Raw genomic sequence first — 22,392 nt, forward strand, 5'->3', positions numbered from 1 at the left:
AAACAGGACTGCTAAACCGCAGAGGGCGCCCGCGAAGGGAGGCGTCATGGACATACATGAGGCGCCGTTTTAAACTCCTATAGCTCCATCTTTTTTTAATTCTCCCCAATTTAGTAATTGCTAATTCCACTCGCTACCAAGGTCTCCCCCATCACCAAGATTTGAACTGCTGTTAATGCAGTGTCATTGGGCAGCTCAACACACTTGGAGGAGAGCGCTATGGTAGCTAACAGATGCCTACGTTGGCTAGTATTGTCTTGAGTGAAGTGGGAGAGGACCAGTTGTGGACTTCTGGGCACGAACGACTGTAGCCACGCCAGAATCAAACTTGCCCACTTATCTGATTTGTGACACGTTATGGTACTGGTCAGGGATGTAACGATTGGTGGGTGAGTGGTTAGTGGCGTCTCGATTCGATACATTTTTTGGATAAAAATAAGGAGTGGCGGAAAATGTCAGTTTCCTTTCGCAGTTAATAAGCATTCAGCGTTACAGAAGTACAATATTTGATACAAACATCATAGTTTGTGGTGTTACATCGTGTCCCAATCTAATGCTCTAGCCAAATGCTAAAATGTTAGCCCCACTCTGACACACTAGCCGCAAGCTAACAGTGCTAGTGCTGACAGAACAACACAATTAGCTTCTATACAGTATTGTATATCACTGTTGTTGGAGGAAAATCTCCAAAATGCTAACTTTATAGGAGAAGGAAAAAGCATACTGTACTTTTAATGTAAGTCAGTGGAACCAGACTTTTTTCCCCCCAAGCCATTTTAGGTCGTTTCTTTTGGCCCGTTCTTCATGAAATTTATACACTGTGTGAAAGGACTGCAGGCATTTTCAAATTATGTCAAAAACTGAAAAACGTCAAAAATGAAGATGCAAGGTTTTCTTCCGACAACAGCAATACGTTGTATTGTTACTGTCATCTATGGAAATGGACAAACGTACTTTGCTAAATGCTAAACACATAGCTAATATCAGTAGTAGCAGACTTGTACAGGCCACTGCACACCAGAAACATTGCATAGTGTAGAGTGTAAAGCACAACTATATCACAGGGCTGAGCTCAGCTGCATTTCAGTCTACTATTATAGATTTATTAGGATAAACCTTCAATATAATTTGTGAATTTATCAGCTACCTCTACACTCACGTTTTTGAGCTGAGTGATATAAGGTGAATAAAAACTTGTGTCGTCAACATTTATTATGGAAAAACACTGAGCAAATTGCTGTGGTGCTTAAAGAAGCTGAACATTGTTAAGACCCGCTGGCGACACTGGTGTGCACCTTTATTAAAAACTGGCTTTCAGTTTTTGACGCTGCATGTCTGGAGTATGGTGGCTTTAAAGGGGAATTCCACAAATCTTTCAAAATTCCCTAAAATTTAGTGTGCGTTTGGAATGTAAACAGTCATTCAGAGTGGTGTGGTGTCAAATGGTTGATTGCAGCGCCTCAGATTTCTTTACAGTGGCGATGATAGGAACCAGGGGTCGCCATGACTACAACACTAATATAGAAATTTTATGTACTATCCAAAACCACCAGTGAACCTATTTGTGTCTTCTGAGTTTTATATGGAATATTGACATGGGTAAAAATGCAAATATATGTGAAAAAATGTTTTATATGGGGACTATTTTGCCTCACAACACATTGCATGTATCCCTCCACCATGAATAGCACTTCAAAATACATTGTAGGCCAAGAGCTTATCTCAAAACAATTGTAAAACAATGTCTCAGATATCAGGCAGCATATACTCTTCAGACATCTGGTTCCTATCACCTCCACTGTGAACAGTTCAGAATCTTCTTTCACACCAAACCACTCTGAATGACTTTTTACACCTTAACCATTTAATTATACAGAAATATATCACTTTTGTTCAAGGGGAGAAATGTGTGAATTTGATTTGTCGCTGAACTGTCACTTCAAGTCGAGGTTTACCCTTTAATACCTTATCATCTGTTACTTTGTACATACTGTCTAGGCCTCTGTTCATTGATACACAGTACTAGCTGGGATATTATTGAACCCTAACCCTTATGGATAAAGGGATAAGGATAGTATAGCAGAGCTAGAAGAATAACCGCAGTAACTAACCAGTAATGAGCTTTAATGGGTTTTTAAGTGCTGATTGGTTAGTCGATACCCAGTTTGAGCTGTGTGTTTTCATGTGTAATTTTGAATCTCTTCAGTATTGACAGTGTAAATGGCTGGGTTTAGAGGGTACACCCCCCCTACCCACACACCTGGGTTCAAATGAACACTAGGCAGACTGGGAGAGAAATGGAACTCACAGTGGTACATGTGCCAATCTGAATTGTATTTTTTGAAATGTATTTATTTCTCAGCCATTTGTAAATATCATTTTCCTACAGAGTTTTTATTTGTGTATCATCACCACCAACCCCACCCCCACACCTCTAGATAATTAAATAAATGAATAAAGCCCCTTTTGTCAGTTTGTTTATGTCCATACCCGTTTTCTGTTGGGTCATGTCATTCTCTCTTCTTTTTGTAACCCTGAGTTTTGAAGAGTCTGTGCAATTTTGTACAAAGTGATGTACTTGACATACTACTTTATATTTCTGTGAATAAAATCTGTGAACGACCTGTTTACAAATGATTTTTTTTTCTCGGTTTCACAAAAAGAAGCTGTCCACAGAGTGAAGACTAACGCTAACAATAATACTAATACTGTCATACTAGGATATAGAATAGTGTGTGTATACACACTGATCAGGCATAACATTCTGACCACCTCATTGGTTCTACACTCATTGTCTATTTTATCAGCTCCACTTACTGTATAGCTGCACTTTGTAGTTCTACAGTTACAGACTGTAGTCCATCTGTTTCTCTGATACTTTGTTAGCCACCTTTTACCCTGTTCTTCAGTGGTCAGGATCCTCATGGACCCTCACAGAGCAGGAACTATTTGGGTGGTGGATCAATCTCAGCACTGCAGTAACACTGACATGGTGGTGGTGTGTTAGTGTGTGTTGTTCTGGTACAAGTGGATCAGATACAGCAGTGCTGCTGGAGTTTTTAAACAGAGAAAGAGAAACAGATGGACTACAGTCTGTAACTGTAGATAACAGTTAGATGTAGATACTGTAGATAACTGTAGATAACGCATAATAACGCAGTTAAAGACGCTGAGCTGGATCATCTGTATTGTTATCATTATATCCACCAGGGGGCGCCAAAGCGTTAAACCCAACACCGCACTGATCCTCTCACCATCTACACTACCTACCCTGCAATGTTCAAATGAATGAGTGCATCAACATCTGTTTACACATCGGTTTCATTTGTACATGGACTGAAATATTACAGCTGTATACAAATTTACACCTAAAGCTGCGATTACGAATCGATTGACACTAAATCTAATGAACAGTATATGATCATATTAATAACAATCAGTTGGTTTTTATTGGTTGGAACTGCAAGTGAGCTACAATATTCGAGGTGTGGAGCTGATTCAGTCACAGTCCCACCTCCTCCTGAGTGTAACTGCCTCACCTGTAGTTTGATCTTATTTACTCTGAATCCTATGCTCTATATTCAACACCTGAAAGATTTCTGACTCAATTCTTATTAACTTGCTTATGAATCATCATCAGCCTGAGTTGCTACATCAGGTCTAATTTTAACTGTTCAGCTGCAAATTCTCAGCCAGACGCCACCGAAGTACACATTCAGCATTTAGCAGTGATGCCCATTTTCTATGAACATGAATGTCATTTTAAGCAAATGTGGTTTTGATCAAAGCTTCTTCGTGGCATTGTTAGGTGGTCTGGGCAGATCTCTCTGAGGAAGCACATATGACATGCAGTGTTTTGGTGGTAGACCTGCACTCAGAGAGCTGCCATTAAAGCGAGAGATTGTTTGGATCCCAGCTGAGATCATCCGGCTACTGCTATTGGTTCATAAGCAGGACTCCTAACCAAAAACTGCTCCAGAGGAGGATACGGTACGGTCCTCCTAGATGTAGAGGTTAGAGCAGTTTGGTGATTTTCCAGCTCAAACTCACCGGATTCAACGCAAAAAGGAACTTCACTGATTTCCCATCATTTCTGAATAACTCAGTTGTTGGGATTGTGAGTAAAAAAGTCATTCAGAGAGGTTTGGTGTGAAATGGTTCAGTGTAGAGAAACTCAGATTGCTGTACTGATGATCTCTACATCACAAATACAGCTGTTTTATTTACCATCCAAAACAACCAGTTAAGCTGTGTCTTCTTACTTTCTGATAATAGTTAAAATCAGAAAAATATGTTTTCCACGTCTGCCTCCCTAATATCAATGGATTTGAAAATAAGTCTTAGGACAAAAAATGATCACAAAACATTATTAAAACAACATTATAAGCACCCTGTAGCATTTTCACCACCGTATTATTTGTAGCTTTTAGAGACATGAAACTCTTCAGACGTTTAAGTTTAAGTTATACTATTTTGATCCCACAACCGGGGAAATTCCATCTCCGCATTTAACCCATCCATGCAAGTGAAACACCACACACACACTAGGGGGCAGTGAGCACACTTGCCCAGAGCGGTGGGCAGCCCTATCCACAGCGCCCAGGGAGCAGTTGGGGGTTAGGTGTCTTGCTCAAGGACACCTCAGTCATGGACTGTCGGCGCTGGGGATTGAACCGGCAACCTTCCGGTCACAGGGCCAGATCCCTAACCTCCAGCCCACGACTGCCCCAAAGTTGTGGACCCAGGAACGTCTGGTTCCTATCACCGCCGCTGTGAACAATTCTCACTCAGGAATTTTCTCTTGAACGGAGCAAAACTATTTGAAGCAGATTTAGTCAATGAGTATGAGCAGAGAAATCAGCACACTGTGCTGGACTCCAGCTCTCACCTGCTTTACAGTTTAGACGTGATATTTCTGTCAGATTCTGCTTTCCCAGCTCAGGTTCTCTGAGTTTTTCCCTCCACAGTGTCATTTACCCCTCAAACCCCCAAAACAGGATTTAAACTTCTCATAGGCCCAGTCCCGTTTCTCATTTTTGCCTTGCCCTTGTTTTTGAGTGACACATTGCTCCTTGGAACTGACTTAAAATGGGTTGTGGTTGAAATCTTCCTCTATGAAACGGGTCACTCAAATATAAAGAACATCAGTTCGTTAACAGCTACTAGCGCTGCTCTGTAGGCAACCCTGCCAGTCTGCAGTGACAGCAGAGGGGGGTAAATTTAAGTAATCATGTCTTTAAAGAGGCGTAATATGACAGTTATTTATTATCAGCCACCCCTAATTCTTCTGTGTTAGAAAGCTGAAGTCAGCTGTTCAACAGCTTCTTGTTCAAATTGTCCCGTTCCACCTTAAATGGTGCTGCAGTTCCCCTACCCTGCAATCTCAACAAAATTCAGGACACCCTACACCTGTCATGAACACGCCAAACGGAGGGGTAGGGCTAAGTGGTAGGGGCAAAGGCTGAAACGGGATTAATCGACATTATAATCAATATATTCACTGTTTAATGGCATATCATATAAGTGTAACTGCAGTAGTTAGAACATGGCAGGTGGGGAAACCCAGGGACACATATTGTTTATATTAATTACATTTTATAATCAGAATAATCAGTTAATGTATATTTTACGCAATTAAATTGAATAAAGCTTTAGGGAAACAGGGAAACACTGTACGGAAAACCGCTCCTTCTGTGGGAGCTGGTGTGCGGAACACTGACGGAACAAACCGACGACACACATGACGGTTTTTTCTTATTTCTTTAAAGGTATTGGCCCAAATGTGACCAATCAAAATGCATCTTGGTTGCTAGGCAGATTTTGCAGAGTCCGACCAATCATTACGCCCTGTTCGACTTCGGGTATTTCCGCAATAACTACTGAAACACGAAAAGTGCCGGAAAACTGTATGAAAAACTCTCACGGTAAAGCCTCACTTTCTCGTTTCTCGAGTTATTCTGCCTCGTTACATCGTGCTGCATCGTGCCAATTTTTGGAATGGGGTTTGTATTTCAATAGATATAACAGAACACTAAAACTATGGAATTGTATTCATAAAAAATAACAGTATTTTCTTCTTATTCTGAGCTTTTAAACATGAAACGCTGAGTGTGAGCTCATTATGCTTTGTGCTTATTTAATGCCCAGTGTAGTGTTTCACAGCCCTTCTCCTGCAGTATCCAGGCCTGCACAGCTTAGTGCTTTCCCTGCTCTAACATATCCACACAAAGACTTGTTAATGAGTATATTTGAATCAGGTGTGTTGAGAGCACAAGAACCACAGCTCCATCCATTATCTAAGCCGCTTATCCTCCCGGGTCACGGGGGTGCAGGAGTCTATCCCAGTGGTCATTGGGTGGCAGGCAGGAAACACCCTGGACAGGTAGACAGACACGTTTCACACACACAAACACACAGACATACACATTTATACACCCACACACACTGGGGCAATTTAGCATGTCCAGTTGGCCTGACTGCATGTCTTTGGACTGCAGGAGGAAACTCCTGCAGACACGGGGTGAACATACAAACTCCAAACAGAAAGGACCCTGTTTGCCTAGCCAGAGAATCGAACCCAGGACCTTTTTGCTGTGCGATGGCGTTACCCACTGTACCATGTGCCACCCAGAACCACAGCTCTATGTTATTAAATATATCCATAAGTGCATATATATACACTGACCAGCCACTTCATTAAGTCCACCTCCTTGTTTTTACACTCATTGTCCATTTTATCAGCTCCACTGACCATATAGTTTCACTTTGTAGTACAGTTACAGACTGTAGTCCATCTGTTTCACTGCATACTTTGTTACTCTGTTCTTCAGTGGTCAGGACTCCCACAGGACCACCACAGAGCAGGTACTATTTGGGTGGTGGATCTTTCTTAACACTGCAGTGACACTGACATGGTGCTGGTGTGTTACATGTGGATCAGACAACAGCAGTGCATAATGTGTCCTGAGTAAGTATGATAATGACTATTGGCTTTGCTCGAAGCTGGAAAGAGGTGGACTGAGTCTTCCTTAAGAGTCCTGCAGACAAACAGCACTTATTTGGTGGTTTCATAGACTAATAAAAGGTGTGGCTATTAAACTAGAACTCCTATTGTCCTGGCTTCCCTAGCACGTCCCATTGGGCACTATGACCACACACAAAAAGTACCCCAGTAAGATTATATTTAAAAAATACCAGTATAAAACCTAGCAACTAATACTAATTCTATAATAATTTTAGTATAGACATCTGAAATCTGATTTTGTTTACACCTGGTACAAAATGTGTTGCAAGTAGTTCAAAGAGTTATATTTTTCCTCATAATGCCACTTTTCTTAAAGATTCACGCATCCATAGAATGACATCAATAAAGTACCAGTACAAAATCTCAGCAATACTACTTGTGCTGATTTTGGTTCAGAGACCTATTTTCCTTCATAAAGCCAATTTTCTAATAGATTAATGTTTCCTGAGTAAGATCATGCTAATAAAGTAACAGCGAAACAGTATCTCTCAGCCACACCAGTTGTGAGTATGGGCCTTAGACCAACAGTCAGAAATCCAGTTTTTTTCTATTCTGATATAAAATGTGGTGCCAGTGCTCCAAGGCCAAATTTTCAAAATATGACTTTCTCAAAGAACGGTGTGGTCTGAATAAGATCATATTAATGAAGGCTGAAAACTATTTCCTGAGCACAACACTATACTAAAATCCCTTTTTCCAAAATATGAAAAAACCCTTCGTTTTTTTGGTCTAATATAGACCGAAATTGCAAAAAAAAAAAAAAAAAATCAGAAAACAGTTTTGCTAAAATGCTTTCATTCACGTTGTAACACGTAAGCGCCTCGTGAATATGGCATACCATACGCTGCGTCTAGTCAGGTGATGTCACGCTCCCTTATTAAAATGCAGATTTATTCATATACAGCTTTACTGATTGGATGTAAGACGTCTAAACACGTAATTTGTTACACTGCACACTTGCATTTTTCACGTGTGGACGCGTATATTTTCACTCGTGCAGGCGATTGTTCGTAAGGCGTTTTGGCACTGTTGGCTTTCCGTAGAAAACAGACTAGGCCAGTAACATTTACGCGAGGTAACAGACTATTAGCATTTGTCTGCTTATCCAAAGGAGTGACTGCCTTTGTCTGTGTAAGTTTCACGGCAGATGTGATCTGCTGTGGCTTTCTTTGGCCTTGATGTAGCTTTAATTTTCTGTAGTAACGGCCCAATTCTGAGTGGGGTGCTGAGAAACGGTGGTCAGTCGCAGAGAGCCACTTCTCAGTGCACAGGTTTCTGGATGCTGTACAAGAAAGAAACTGCTTCGGAGAGCCGACCACCGACCAGGATGCAGCCGTTTCCAAATGATCAGGGTTCATGTTCACGTTCACAGGTTTGTTGACGACGCTATCTTGCTGACTTAGCAAACACACAGGAATTGAACTGTCCGATATAGACCCATCAGAGACATCCAAACAACGAGTTGTAAATTACATTGGAAATGGCAGAGGCAGCGGTGAAGGTGGGGTTGATGGGTGGGGTTATTCCAGAGTAGAGCAAGGCTCTGTTTTACTGTGACGAAGAAATGAGAAGAAAAACGCTACACCATGTTGAATCTCAAGGCTTTTTCTCAAAGGAAAAACAGCAGAGACTTCTCATTTCATGACTTGTGCAGGGTTGCTTAGTCTCCTTTATGGTTCCACAGTCCTTTATTAACATGACTTGGGTTGGGGGAGCGCAAGAGTAAGAAAGAGTGAAGAAGACAGAAGGAGTGAGCAGGAAGGGTTAATACAGCATTTGGCTTGATACTACATGTAACTAGCAAAGTTGTCCTTAGTTGTCAAGTAGATGTCTGATAAGTTGGTATGTAGATCTCCATTTATTATTCTCTTTTCTTTTGTCACAATAAGAGGTAAATAGAGTAAATACAGTGCCCCTTATATGAGCACCACCGTGCATCCAATCCACACAGCTGCTCTGCTACTGCTATCCCAGCAGTCTTCGGGCAGAAGGCGGGATACACCCTGGACAGGTCGCCAGTCCATCGCAGGGCAGACAGACAGACACAGACAGTCACTCACACCCAGGGGCAATTTAGCACGTCCAGTTGGCCTGACTGCATGTCTTTGGACTGTGGGAGGAAGCCGGAGAACCCGGAGGAAACCCACGCCGACACGGGGAGAACATGCGAACTCCACACAGAGAGGAATTGAACCCAGGCCCTCCTCGCTGTGAGGCGACAGCGCTACCCACCACGCCATCGTGCCACCCTATCAGCATCATTTTATAGTCATTAAATCTGTGACACACTATAAAACTGTTTTTTCTACTTTTTTATTTTCAGTTTTGCATATCCTGGTGGAATAACATCAAATTGTCAACATTTGCATAATTCAATTGAGATGTAAACTGAGGCATTCAGAGAGATTGGAAGTGGAACAGTTAATTGTAGAGAAAATTCCTGACTCAGATTTCTTTACAGTGGTGATGGTAAACAGGGGTTGCAATATCTACAGGGCAAACACAGCTATTTTATTTCGTGTCCAAAACAAAAAGCAAACCTACACAAGTTTTTATATGTAATGTTAATGATGGTAAAATAGTTTAAAACTGAAAAAAATTGGGGTTTTATTGAGCTTTTAGAGACAGTGAACTCTTTAGACGTTTGGTTCCCATCACCACCACTATGAACAATTCTGACAAAGTTTCTCTACAATGAACCATTTCACATCAAACCACTCTGAATGACACTGTTTACACCTTAAACACTAATTATACAGAAATTTTGAAAAAATTTGTGGAAGTGTCCTACATCGGCAGCTGATGTGTTTAAGCCGATGTCTTGGCTCCTTTACGAAAGACCCTGCAGAAAGCGTCAGAAACTCTAGAGAAGAAGGTCTTTCTCTTTGGGACGGCCGCAGATGAAGTGGGACCGTTCGATGGCTTTTCTAGAGGAAGGAAGAGAGAAGATGCAATTTAAAATACTACAAGAGAAAAAGGTCACAAAACTGAAGAGATCTGAAAACGGTTTTACATGAAAACACAAAACAGAATCAACTATTGCTAATATCAAATTGTTGGTCTCATTACTGGGATGGTGGGCAACAGGCAAACAACATATCAATATATATATGTGTGTGATTTTGTTTGGCATCTTCTAATGTGCCCTCACTAACTGTCATTTAGATCCTCCTCTTTTCTCTACATGTTTCCAACAATGTTTAAAATGCTGAAAGTCTGTACTCCTGTCTTGAACTGAATCTAGAGAGGCGAGTGCTATAATAATTACCAGTTGGAAGAGGTTGATTCTGGGTCTGGTCTTCAGCAAGAACAGTCGTGGCTTCCATCCTGTTTTTCCGTTTCTGTAAAAATGGAGAAAAATTGACTTTAAGTAATCCAGTAAAATCTGCAGTTGTTGAACGTAATGAAGGTACGATGATATGAAAAAAAAAAAACAGAAAGATGACAAAACAGAATATTGCGCCAGTTGAAGATCCGTCACTGAATTAAATAGAATTTAAACAAAATTAGAAACAGGTCATACCTTAAATCTGAGCTTTGGAAGTCTAATCTTAGGAAACCGGGGCCGGCAGTACAGCTCTTCATCGAAGCTATCCTCACTGGACACATCACTGGATTCTGACAGATCTGGTGAAGGTTGGATCAGACATTCCTGCAGATTCCACAGAAATCGTCTGTACAGGAATATAGAGTCTGCCACATTGAACCGTCGGAGAATTGCCATGATGGCCTCAGTAATGATCTTCAGTGTCTCCCTAGAGGCTGTCAGGAGGCTGGATCTTAGCTGGGCATCATATGTGGTCTTCATGACTCCATTTACTCTCATGAAGATATATATGATGAGCACTTCCTTCAGCTTAGATTGGATGGATTCCAGGACTTTATTAGACACCATCTGGATTTGGGTGGTGTACAGTGTTGGATCAAGTGAAGGATCCACCAACTTAAAGTCCTCCTGGAAGGTGCTCTTTAGGTCAGATACCAGAGCACTCACGACTCCAGAGGCTGCAGCTAACATGCTGCTTTCCAGCGTGGAGTCGAACACAGGAGAAGTCCTGGCCATCTCTGTGGTCTCGTTTTTAATGATGTGGTGGACCATTTTGGACGACTCGACCAGGAAACCGTTAACGGAGAGTCTGAAGAGCCTCTCTGTGTCTCTCTCTGTGGAGTCTGCGTCACTGTTCTGATTTAACTTGTTGAAGATAATGCTCTCTAAAACTCTCTCACTGCGAGGGCGATGAGAGCTCAGGAGCTTCTCTGTCACAACGGAACAGGTGGCCACTTCACATCTTTCTTTTCTATCAAAATCATTTCGACCCTGAGAGGAAGGCAGTTCATCAACCACACTGGAATCAGATGGACAGCTCGACTGCTTTGGTGTGGCTGATTCAGAGGAAATCTCTGACTCAATTTTGTCAGCCACAGCCTGAAGAAAGTTGATTAGGGGTGTATCTGACCCACAGTCCATCACATCTTTTGATGTCCCCTCAGAGCTGATGCCCAGCAGAGACTGAAAAGCAGCTCCCACCACCTTCCTGGTTAGAGTGGGCACCACTGCATCCAGCTCGTCGAGTATGTCGACGGGAGACCCTCGAGATGCTCTCAACCAGTCGCACACTTTACAGATCTCCAAAAAGTCCTGCAGCTTCTTCATAGTGGAAGACAGGAGGGTTTTGGCCATATCAGTGATTTGAGGGACAACAGAATCTATCCATGACCCAGTCAAAACATCTGTCTCCAGAAGTGCAGAGTTCATCTAGTGAAACAAGAACACAGTAAAAGAACTTTTAATGTCATGAGCTGCATCCAAGATTCAATAGCATTACTTGTTCTCAATCTTGTTTTGTAATAATATAGAAGCTTCAGAGGTTTTATACCATGACATATTTTGGCAACAGGCCAGAAGTCAGAAGAAAACCTCATGTCTCCATTTTTGTCATTTTTCAGTTTCTGATATAATTTGAAAAAGCCTGTTGCCCTTTACATTGTCTAAATGTTGTGATGAATAGACAAAATGAAATGGCCCAAAGGGACTTGTAAAGACGTCTGGTTCCATTGACTTACACTGAAAGTAAAGTATGTTTTTTCCTTCTCGTGTAAAGTTACCATTTTGTAGATACGAGGTTTTCATCCGACCACAGCGACATACTTCACGCAAGGACAAGGACGCAGACGATTTGAGCTATACAGACAGGGTTTTCAAGTTCAAAGTGTTTATTGTCATATGTACAGAGGAAACAGGTTTCCTTATATACAATGAAAAGCTTACTTTGCTCCTCGCTAAGAATGCCAGATATAACATTAAGAATATAAAGAGTATATATACAACCATATATATTAATCAAGAAATAGTGCAATGTATAAATTACAGTGGTATGGGTAAATAGTGCTGTGCCTTGGCGGGAACATGATTATCTGCAGCAGAAATGAGTAGTAAAGTGCGATAGTGCAATTGTAAACATGTGCTACAGTTAAAGTGACAGTAGTTGCAGGTTATTCCTGAGGAAAGAGTTCTTTACCAGTGGGGTACACATCACACAATTTTGCACATTGTTGCACTCAGAAATGTGTCACGACACAATTTATAAAGCAATGCAAGTGCAAGCTGCACTCCAAGCATTACAGCAAAGGGCACTATAACAAAACCCACGCCCAACAAGCGGCTTTGTATCGTCAGCATGCTTTCTAAACTAAACAGCCACAGCAGACGATCAGTTGAGTTTCACACAAATTGGTTTGCTTATGTGAACAAATATTATGATACATTATCGCCTTATTCCACTAGAACAGGTAAAGCAGATGGCGCTGCTCTACTGTCTGCATTTAGCTGTTGAGGATTTTGGAGTAACACTAGATCCTGCTCTGATTTGTCCTATATCGCCCCCTTCAGTACACTCAGTAACATAAGAGCACACAGTGAGCTTGTACAGAAGGGTTGTGCACTGGCTGGATGTTCACATACCTGTGTTGAGTGTGTTACTGGCCTAAGGTTTAATCAATGTTTCAGTCAATTCTAAGCTTTTATGTTGTGTGCTTCACATCTTACATCGTTCTCATAAATGTACAAATCCATAAACTTTGGAGTGAAAATTTAAATTAAATCAAGTTTCTTACCTTTTTCAGCACATCTTCATAAATACTGGAGATGAGGCTGAAAGTTGTATGAACGTTCACAGAGGCCTGCATCTCTTGAGGCACCATGAATGTCATGGATCTGATGACCTCATCGTGGATGTTGCTGAAATAGGTGCCTTTGGTGATGTCAAATAATTCCCTGAGGCACGTTCTAACAGCTGGACCGTCAGTGCTGCTCTCCATGAACGAGCATTTCACTGCACTCTGCATCTGGACAATCTGCTTATCCATTTCAGAGATGCTTTCTATCGGCCTTTGGAAGATGACGGTCACCTCCGTGTCCGAATCCAAATCTGGATCCACCATCGTCTCCTCATCTGGATTGTTCAAATCCAGCCTGTTTGCCAGCTGTGCCATGGATGCTGCCCCTGCCTTCTGTTTTAAGGTTTTAAGAGGGAATAAAGAAAACAGCAAAGGCATAAAATGATGAATAACCTGACAACAGTTTTACAGGCAAAATAACAGTTCAAATAAGTGGACTGGTTGATGGTCAGTGTATGCTTTGCAATGTTCTACCTGGAAAAATAACAGATGTTATATAAGCAGTAGTTTTCTCAACTTAAGCGATTAAGATTAAGACACGCTTATTAGTCCCATAATGGGGAAATTTCACCTCCACATTTAACCAGTCAGTGAAGTGAAACACTACATACACACTAGTGAGCACACACTAGGGGGCAGTGAGCACACTTACCCGGAGCGGTGGGAAACCCTATTCTCAGTGCCCAGGGAGCAGTCGGGGGTTAGGCGTCTTGCTCAAGGACAACGTAGTTATGTACTGTTAGCTCTGGGGATCAAACCAGAGACCTTCCGGTCACAGAACTTAGTAGTTTAACCCCAGCATAACTTTCCTAAACCGGTAAGTAAGTAAATGAAGTCCCCATGAATTCTATAGGAAACGGCTCTAAGACTTTATCAGAGACTTTTATGATCAAAATAGGTCCAATAGTCCAATAGGTCCAAAATAGTGTGTAGGTAAGGTGTAAATATGTAAATAATAACAATAAACACTGTTATCAGGCCATAGTTTAGAGCAAAAGATTTCAGAATTTCAGTTACGTATTTATGCTCTTTTTCCACATTAACTATTTTAGTGTTTCAGCAAATTGCAAGTGGACAATTTGACTTATTCTGCTTGGCAATGAGGCTCTAGATTCACTTACCTTTCTAAAGGCAGGCAAACGGGATTCTTGGGGCACTTCAATGTCATCCTCCACTGCAGCGCAGCAGATAAATGGACAACATTTACTTTTCGCTCTCTTCTTCGTCATGACTGGAAACATCCAATGTCAAAGAGTCACTGTGAACCTTGACGTTTTTTGACGTTGAGTCTCCAGCCTGTTGCAGAAAAACAAAAACAATGATGCAGTATAAATTAACAAAAGCAGAAAGAAATAAAGCGTTTATTTCTGTATTTTCCTTCTAGAATGTATTTAATTACAGAATTACTGTCTATTTATTTATGGTATTCAAATAATCTCAGAACTGAACGTCTCGTAACATATAATAACAAACATATCTAATTTACATTCTTATTAAGGATATAAATCTAACAAGTTTTCACCATAAGCCACCGTCATTAGCTGGTAATTAACAGCAAACCTAAAATCAAGATCTCCACCAATCAGAACATTAATAAAACTGATAGTCCCTGTTCTGAAACCTGATTGGCTGAACTGCATTCCATACTGACTGAATTCTGATCAGCTAAATTCTGTATTAATGTGCAGAGATATTAAAAAGTGTTTTGTATGGAGTCTGGATTGTGGTGGTTCTGTTTAGAACCACGAGTTCTATATAGAACCACTTTATGCTTTAAATTAAATTCTTTCTGTAAACAGTTCTAAAAGAATAAAAAATGGTTCTTCTATTGTTACAAGTTTTACTGTAAATACAAAAACCCTTCTTGGTTCTAAATAGAACCCTTTTTAAAACGGTGCTATAAAAGAACCCTATCAAACGGGCTGGACTCGAATATTCGACTCTTCTGATATTCGTTCGTTGGGTAGGTATTCGCTTTTTAATTTGGGGATATTCGTTTTGTTTTTTCACTAAATAAAATACTGCAATGTTCAGGATTCTCTGGAGAAGCTTAGTCGACTCCAGTTTTCGGTCCATAACGCAGTTTTATTGTTAATTTGCTGGAAACAGCGCCGAACACGGAGAACAGAAACAGGCTTTCCTGCGCTAACAGCTAAAAACACAGCCCTCTGCTCCACCCGTATTCAGGCTCTTCAACTTAAAAGTCCTTTTACGACTCGACCCTAAACGGCCAAGACAAACATTTCTTCTTTAAAACTTTAAAAACTGAACTACTGACAGTGCGACACGGCTCTCAAGCGGACAATTAAACACGAGCCTCATCCTGAATGAAAACCCGCCGATTCAAACAGGAATTGATTTACACTACATTGATTAAATGACATTAAACTGTTTTTTATACAGATTGGACGAACATTTGTTTATCTGTTGTTTGATCATTTACCGTTTATCCAGTTGATTTTCCACATCCTTCTCTAGCAGAACTAACAGATTTTGGCCTCTAATAAATGTTCACTGTCCTCCACTTAAACAAAAATGAGGTTACTGCATTTTCATTTAATGAAAAATGAACGTACAGTTTGTAGCAGTTTCTCCTTCACTGCTCCTAAAGCGATGCTCTCTACAGTTGTCAAACACCTTAATGGTCGAATTCCGAAGTGACAGCTGCTTTTATATGGTCCTGATTGTGACGTCTTTCATTAAACCGCGGTTAGTGACTGATTGTACTACAGTTAGTTCCGGCCACGGAAGCTGATTGGTTGAGAGGTGTTCTAATTGCGCTGAGACGCCGTTGCTCAGCAACGACTTTGATAGGACACACTCAACCCATTTGAACGTTTTTACTTCCTACTTCGCTACAAAACAGAAAACGGACACTTTTAAGACCACATTTGACCGACAGCCGATGTGGTCGGACTCTGAAGATGAGACGACACTCCCAGACTGTCAGTCGGTCTGTGTGGAGCTGGAGAACGAACTGCTTCCTATGGCCGCTTCCTATTCCTCCCGTTATATCAAAAACAGGACGGATAATCAGCAGAGGGCGCCCTCGAGTGAGTCCTCAATGAATCGGAGTGAATGGAGCTCAACGGCTAAAAATGAGAAGTGAAAACTAATCTTTCTAATCACTTTCCCTGAAAGTTTCTTTCATTTTAGAAAGTTGAACGATGTATTTCATTAAAGAAAAAAAAAAGTCACTTATATTTTTCCTTTTTTCTACAGCAAATGGGTTTTGGGCAACAGAAGGCAGGCTTTACTGCCAGAGCGTGATGATTGATGGGCGAGCAGAGCAGCTCATTGGCTGTTCACGCTCACTGACGTCATGGACCGACATGAGGTGCTCGAGTTTAAAAGCACTTTTACAGTAAAATTACATTCTTTTACAGTAAAAATGTTTAAGCATTTATAAACTATGATTTTGTTCAAATGCTCCATATCAACCCATTCATTCTGGACTCACTCGGGATCACTCTCTAGCGACTGAGACAACCGGAAGACATTCCCGAGCCATTGTTTAAATCTAACTTTGAAATAAGATTTTGGCATTCATGGAAAAGAGGTATATACAGGACATTATCTTAAATCAGGAGTCTTTATTTCCTCAAGCCAAGGTCTGGAACATCATAATGTCTAACCTGCATTATGACTATACTGTGCCATATACTGTTTCCTGAAGTAGCCTAGTAGGCATATCAACATCTTATACAGTCAACAACTGAATGTCAAATCAAATCAAGTACAGTTCAGTCATATTTAAACAACATTTATTCTCAGTTTTCTCTTTTTAGATCACGCCATGTTTAATAACTTCCCTCTGACTCACTTTCTTCTCTGACTGCTGTCTCTCGCCTCGTCCGTCCCGTGTGTGCGTCACTCACTCAAGTCAGTGTGCACCATAATGCACAGATCTGACTGGCTGAGTAGCGTCATGTGTGATATTTACAGCACATGTGATTGGTCTGTGAGTCTCCTGGGCTGATAAAGCTTCCGTAAAGGCTAGAAAAGCTACGCCGATTAAAACAGGACCACCTGCTTGAAATGAAATAATTCTCCATAGTTTATCGGTTACAGGTTCATGTTCACATAGGACAGCGTCTGGGTCCGGACTCGGACCGCAGTCCGTCTACTAGTGACCTTAAACAAAACCCTTTATTATTACATAACATTGCATAAATAAAGACATTATTATTAAAAACTCAGAAGACACATGTAGTTACACTGGTGGTTTTGGACAGTAAATAAATGGCTATATCTGTGTTGTAGTCATGGCGACCCCTGGTTCCTATCAGCACCACTGTAAAGACATCTGAACCATTTCACACCAAACCACTCTGAATGACTCTGCATTCATCTCAGTGATGAAATCACACAGACATCTTTTTAAAATGATTGGAATTCTTCTAGAATAGCTTAGAATTCCAGTAATCCTGGAATTATTGGAATTCTAAGATAAGGCCTCCGGTAACTACCAGACATGCCGTGTCACATATGCATGAACAGAAAGTCACCCAAATGAACTGGCTTCTTCTGCACATAACATCTAGTGGACACATGGTTAATTACAGGTTCCGTAAAATGAAATCTGGCCTGCCCTTTCATACAAAACAACCTGAGTAAAGAACAACACTGGTTTCATAATGAATAGTTCACCTCTCCATGCTGTCAGTTCATGATCATAAAATTTATTTCTGCTACTGAACTGGGAATAATAGTATTTGGCTTTATATATCTAGATTCTTATATGCACAAACAAACAAAATCCTTTAACAATCCTGAGAAGGCACACAGCACTTTCCTGTGCCAGACCAGATCTCACAGTTAGCTTTTTATATAGCTTTTTAAAAAAATTTATTGCATGATCCTCAAGTCATGAGATGAGGTGGTGTTTAACATATGCCAAAATATTCAGGACATGGTCGTGTACGACTGGCCTGGACACAGGAAATTCTACAAGAGTACTCATTATTACTCAACAGTACATTATGCCTTCGACAGCTGAACACAGAAGTCATTAGGTCAATGTGCAAACTGTGCAAAAATGTGGGTCTAAAACCCCGAAAGGTGATTTTTTACAGTTTTACAGTAGGACTACTTTTAAAATAGAGCTTTAGACAAGATTTTCAAAGCAGCCAAACATGGGCCATTAAATAGTACCTCAATCCCTAAACAAGAGGTCAAATAAAATTAGTCTCCAGAGAGATCAGGTTTTATGAGGCCCATCGTTGCACAAGCACAAGAGAATTTTATTGATTTACATTTATTTAATATTGCATTTATATATGTATTGGTATAATTATATATAATATTGGTATAAATCTTCAAACAAACCCTGCAAGGCATTACACACAGGAGTTATAGGTCAGCAGGTGCAATGATGGATCTCATAGGAGTAAAAGAATAATGCCAACATTTTTCCAACCTGCCCATTACCTTCTATTATAAGTGTGTTTCCACATTTCTGTGGTGACTGATTTTATTACTGACTGTCATTAAAGGAGTGCTCCTTTAAAGAATGAACATTGAAGTCACTATACATGAACTTGAAATCACTTAAAGGAGGTTTAAAGGAGAACTTCAGTAATATTACCAGCAAAATGAAATCGTTAAGGCGTAAACAAAGTCATTAAGAGTGGTTTAATAAGAAACGCTCTGTTCTAGAGAAACTTACAGAACTGTTCACAGTGCTGGTGAATAGAAGCTTCTAATCTCCCACATAGAAAGATATAACACAGGAAATTCTGAGATAAGATTTTGGTCTAACCATTATTTTAATACATTCAGGGTGGAAGAGAACATGCAGGATGTCGTAATGCAAAACAGTACCCATTTTTTAAGGGATGCACAATTATATCATCAATAAAATCATCGGACAGATGATTTTACACTGATGTTTGATGACATTTTTATTGATCTCTAGAAGAGCAGAATGTTTAGGTGACATTAAGGTGACATTACATTTCTCTGGAATGCTAATCCAGGTGGATCGAGTTCCAATTTCTTCATTTTGGAAATGCTTTTGGATCGGCATCGGCAGATATGAGTATGAAAAATACTGGATCTTGGCATTGGCCTACAATTCCTATTTCGATACAAATGTATTACCTTACATTAAAAAATTCATTGTTGTTGATAGTGAGTAAAATGTGTAATTTGTGGAATCTGAGTCTCTACAGTCAATCATTTCACACCAAACCACTCTGAATGACTCTGTTTACATCTCAACGATACAAATAGGTAGAATTTTTAAAAAATGGGTGGAATTGCCCTTAAATATCTCACACCCATATTTGGCCAATGAGCTGAGCTCATATTCCTGTTAAGCACAATTATTCTTTTCCCCCCCTTCTGTATGGCCATAGGAGCCCAACTGTGGTCCTGGGAGCTCAGAACAGAGGTCATTTTCTTACTTAAACTCAAACTAAACCTGGCAGTTATTTCAAACAGGTGAGTTTATAGGGAAAAATGACCAAAACTGAGGTCTTACAGAACCACAATTAGGCTTTTCTGTCATAAAGACCACTGCTGAATACCAAATGGCTCCCTACTCCCTACGCAGTGCATCAAGAATCCACAGCTTCTGTATCCAAATAGTGTGGTACGTGTCCAGTACAGGTCAGCAGCTCTTTGTTATACATATAAAGCACTGTTTGTCTGCAGAAGCAATTATTTCATGACCTACATGGTGCACACATGCAGCACAGAGCCATTTGATATTCAGTGCCTACTTTCTCTTGGGTAGTGACCATCATTTCAAGACCTCATGCTGAAAATAATGGCAATCCCCAAAGCCATCAGCACCCCGACTCCCATTTCCATCATCTTGCCGAGCTTCCAATTCCTGAAGTCGTGCTTCTGCTTCTGCTGGAACTGCTTCCTCCACTGGCGCAGGGCCTGCTCCCTCTGCAGCTGCTCGCCGTAGTGCGCCTGGTAAAAGGCGTCAAAGTCAAACACCGGCTTCCCTCCCACTGTGACGTTGGACCGTTGCTGGGAGCGCTGTTGCCCCTGATGCTGTGGGCCTGATGTGCGCGAAGTGGCTGAAGTCTCCTTCCCGGAGGGTCTGCCCGCACCCTGGACGTCCGCAGAACTCAGGATGCCACGGTCGTACTTCTTCCTCAGTCCCACACTGCCCAGGATGCTGTAGGCTTCACTGATCTGGGCGAAGTGCTGCGTGGCCTCCTCACTGCCTGCATTCTTGTCGGGGTGGTAGAGGAAGGACTGCTTGTAGTAGGCCGTCTTGATCTGGGCCTGTGTGGCCTTGGGAGACACCTGGAGGTAGGGGTGGTTAATATGATGATATTTCATAGTTGCTGTGATAAATTTAAGCAATAAAACACGAGAGGGAGTGTGTTATTGCGAAATAACATCACAGCTGTGGTCACTGTAGGTCATTGCAGCTGTGTGTTATCGCTATAACATCACGACCTCGAGTGTCTATTGCTTTTATACAACAGTTAAATAAAGTAAGAAATGAATAAAGTGGGCCGTGAACGCGCCGTTTAGTACGTTTTAATGTTCAGTTCCTTCCACCAAATTATAGCTCCTTAACAAGCAGCTCGTTGCTGCGTCAGAGTAATGAGCTCCGTCCACTCGCTGCACAGCCGGCAGTTCGTTCTCCAGCTCCTTACGCTAAATTCCCAAACTGTCGTCACCACTGAGCAGCTTTTAGTTTTTATTGGGTCAGTTTTATGGCTCAGTCTGATTTGGTCGGACTCTGAAGATCAGACACGTTTGGCGAATGGTGTTGGGTTCATTTCCGGCTGATTCCAGGTTGTTTAGCTGTTCTTCTGTCACAGCTGCCGACTAAAAAGCTGCTCAGTGGTGACGACAGTTTGGGAATTTAATGCAGTCTCATCTTCAGAGTCTGACCAAATCGGCTGTCGGTCAAACGTGATCTTAAAAGTGTCCGATTTCACGTTCAAACAGCTCGAGCGTCTCCTACAGCTGTCAAAGTCGTTGCTTAGCAACGGCGTCTGAGCGGAGTGATACAGTGTTTGTGAAAAACCTGTGATGTTATGGTGAAATAACAGCACAGTTAGAACCTTCTCAACCAATCAGCTCAAGTGGCCAGAACTAACTGTTGTATATTATATTACAAAACACTTTTCTGAGCAAAGCAGGAACATCATCTGTACTTAAAGAACACCAGCCAACTACATTTTCTTCCAACGTGAGCATAATTAGGCCTGTTTAACTGGACCGAGTGCAGTGCAGTTTGTAAAACAGTGAATAAAAATCGCTGTTGTAAGTTAATTACTATTATTATTGTTATCGTATTGTACGTGACATGACAGGTTTCGTTTTGTCAGTTGTAACTCGTTAAATCTCAGACAATCTAAATATCATGATGCATATCCAGTATCGTGAAAATGGTTTGAAGTGTTGTGATATAATATTTTTGCCATATCGCCCACTCCTACCTGGAGGATCTCGTAGTATGCCGTCTTGCTCCTGTGTAGCGGGACGTCCGGGCTGTAGCTGCTGCTGCTCCAGCTGCAGGACTGGGTTACGGTGACCCCGGGGCGGCACCTCGGCCGTCTGTCGGTCAGCAGCAGCAGCGCACAGTAACTTCTGTGGAAAAGCTCAGTCCTCATTCTGGGAGAACGCAGGGTCAGCGGGGCGCTCTTGTTTACCCAACATGCCATCCTGCAGTCCAGAGAGCGCACAGGGAGCAGCTGACTAACGACACATTGGACAAAGGCTTGGTCAGAGTCCGACAGCATCAAATCAGCCCTACAAACCGACTGTAAGGGAAAGTTTGGCAGATTATATCGCGGACCGGGACCGGGACCGTAGCCGGGTCTCTCGGTTAACGCCTCCAGCCTTGACCGCGCTGCGCTTCGGTTCTCGCCGCCGCCGCCGCCGCTACTCCTCAGCGCTGCTCTCCCGCTAAAGCAGGGCCCGGAGGGGGCGGCAGGCTGGCTGTCACTCACGGAAACGGCATGATAAGTTTTCAGAGAGGAGAGTTTGTGGAGTCCGGCTCCCAGCTTACGACTGACCTCCGCCATTACAGCAGAGGACAACTTCCGCCCCTGGGAGCGCGGACCAATCAGAGCGAAGCAGACAGGAAACAGAGCATTAAACTAAAAGCATAATAATAATAATAATCTAAACGCAATTATTATAATACTGTACACTTATTAATGTTCATAGTTATGTAGAACTAAGCAAAAACCGAACAAAACAAGCAACTA

At 41.5% G+C, this 22,392-nt stretch overlaps 2 protein-coding genes across 3 annotated transcripts; both read right to left on the minus strand.

Moving 5' to 3' along the window:
* Nucleotides 1-9,139: 9,139 nt before the first annotated feature.
* LOC108424015 lies at nt 9,140-15,340 on the minus strand. Of its 2 annotated transcripts, none has more exons than XM_037547732.1 (5): nt 14,323-15,340; nt 13,139-13,534; nt 10,548-11,780; nt 10,293-10,365; nt 9,140-9,951 (listed from the first exon to the last, which is right to left on the minus strand). In XM_037547732.1, exons 1-5 carry the CDS (start codon nt 14,440-14,442, stop codon nt 9,833-9,835), a joined length of 1,941 nt encoding a protein of 646 aa, XP_037403629.1. In that variant the 5' UTR covers nt 14,443-15,340; the 3' UTR covers nt 9,140-9,832. The 2 variants fall into 2 exon arrangements, with proteins under 2 accessions (XP_037403629.1, XP_017547244.2); XM_017691755.2 differs by lacking the exon at nt 14,323-15,340 and adding an exon at nt 13,854-13,905.
* A 1,434-nt stretch (nt 15,341-16,774) lies between these two features.
* dnajc30b (DnaJ (Hsp40) homolog, subfamily C, member 30b) lies at nt 16,775-22,256 on the minus strand. Its single transcript, XM_017691816.2, has 2 exons — nt 21,619-22,256; nt 16,775-20,467 (listed from the first exon to the last, which is right to left on the minus strand). Exons 1-2 carry the CDS (start codon nt 22,204-22,206, stop codon nt 19,952-19,954), a joined length of 1,104 nt encoding a protein of 367 aa, XP_017547305.1. The 5' UTR covers nt 22,207-22,256; the 3' UTR covers nt 16,775-19,951.
* Between the last annotated feature and the right edge of the window lie 136 nt (nt 22,257-22,392).

The sequence above is a fragment of the Pygocentrus nattereri genome, chromosome 19, assembly GCF_015220715.1.
Source record: "Pygocentrus nattereri isolate fPygNat1 chromosome 19, fPygNat1.pri, whole genome shotgun sequence".
Taxonomy (NCBI): domain Eukaryota; kingdom Metazoa; phylum Chordata; class Actinopteri; order Characiformes; family Serrasalmidae; genus Pygocentrus; species Pygocentrus nattereri.

Bases quoted from the DNA above. Each gene is read 5' to 3' on its own strand.
- LOC108424015 (XM_037547732.1), bottom strand. From the start codon at position 14,442: ATGTTTCCAGTCATGACGAAGAAGAGAGCGAAAAGTAAATGTTGTCCA. The intron at 11,781-13,138 runs GTAAGAAACTTG...TTGTTTCACTAG, and splicing joins ATGAAGATGTGCTGAAAAAG to ATGAACTCTGCACTTCTGGA. The intron at 10,366-10,547 runs GTATGACCTGTT...CCATTTTTACAG, and splicing joins TTCCAAAGCTCAGATTTAAG to AAACGGAAAAACAGGATGGA.
- dnajc30b (XM_017691816.2), bottom strand. From the start codon at position 22,206: ATGGCGGAGGTCAGTCGTAAGCTGGGAGCCGGACTCCACAAACTCTCC. The intron at 20,468-21,618 runs GTAGGAGTGGGC...CCCTACCTCCAG, and splicing joins CATACTACGAGATCCTCCAG to GTGTCTCCCAAGGCCACACA.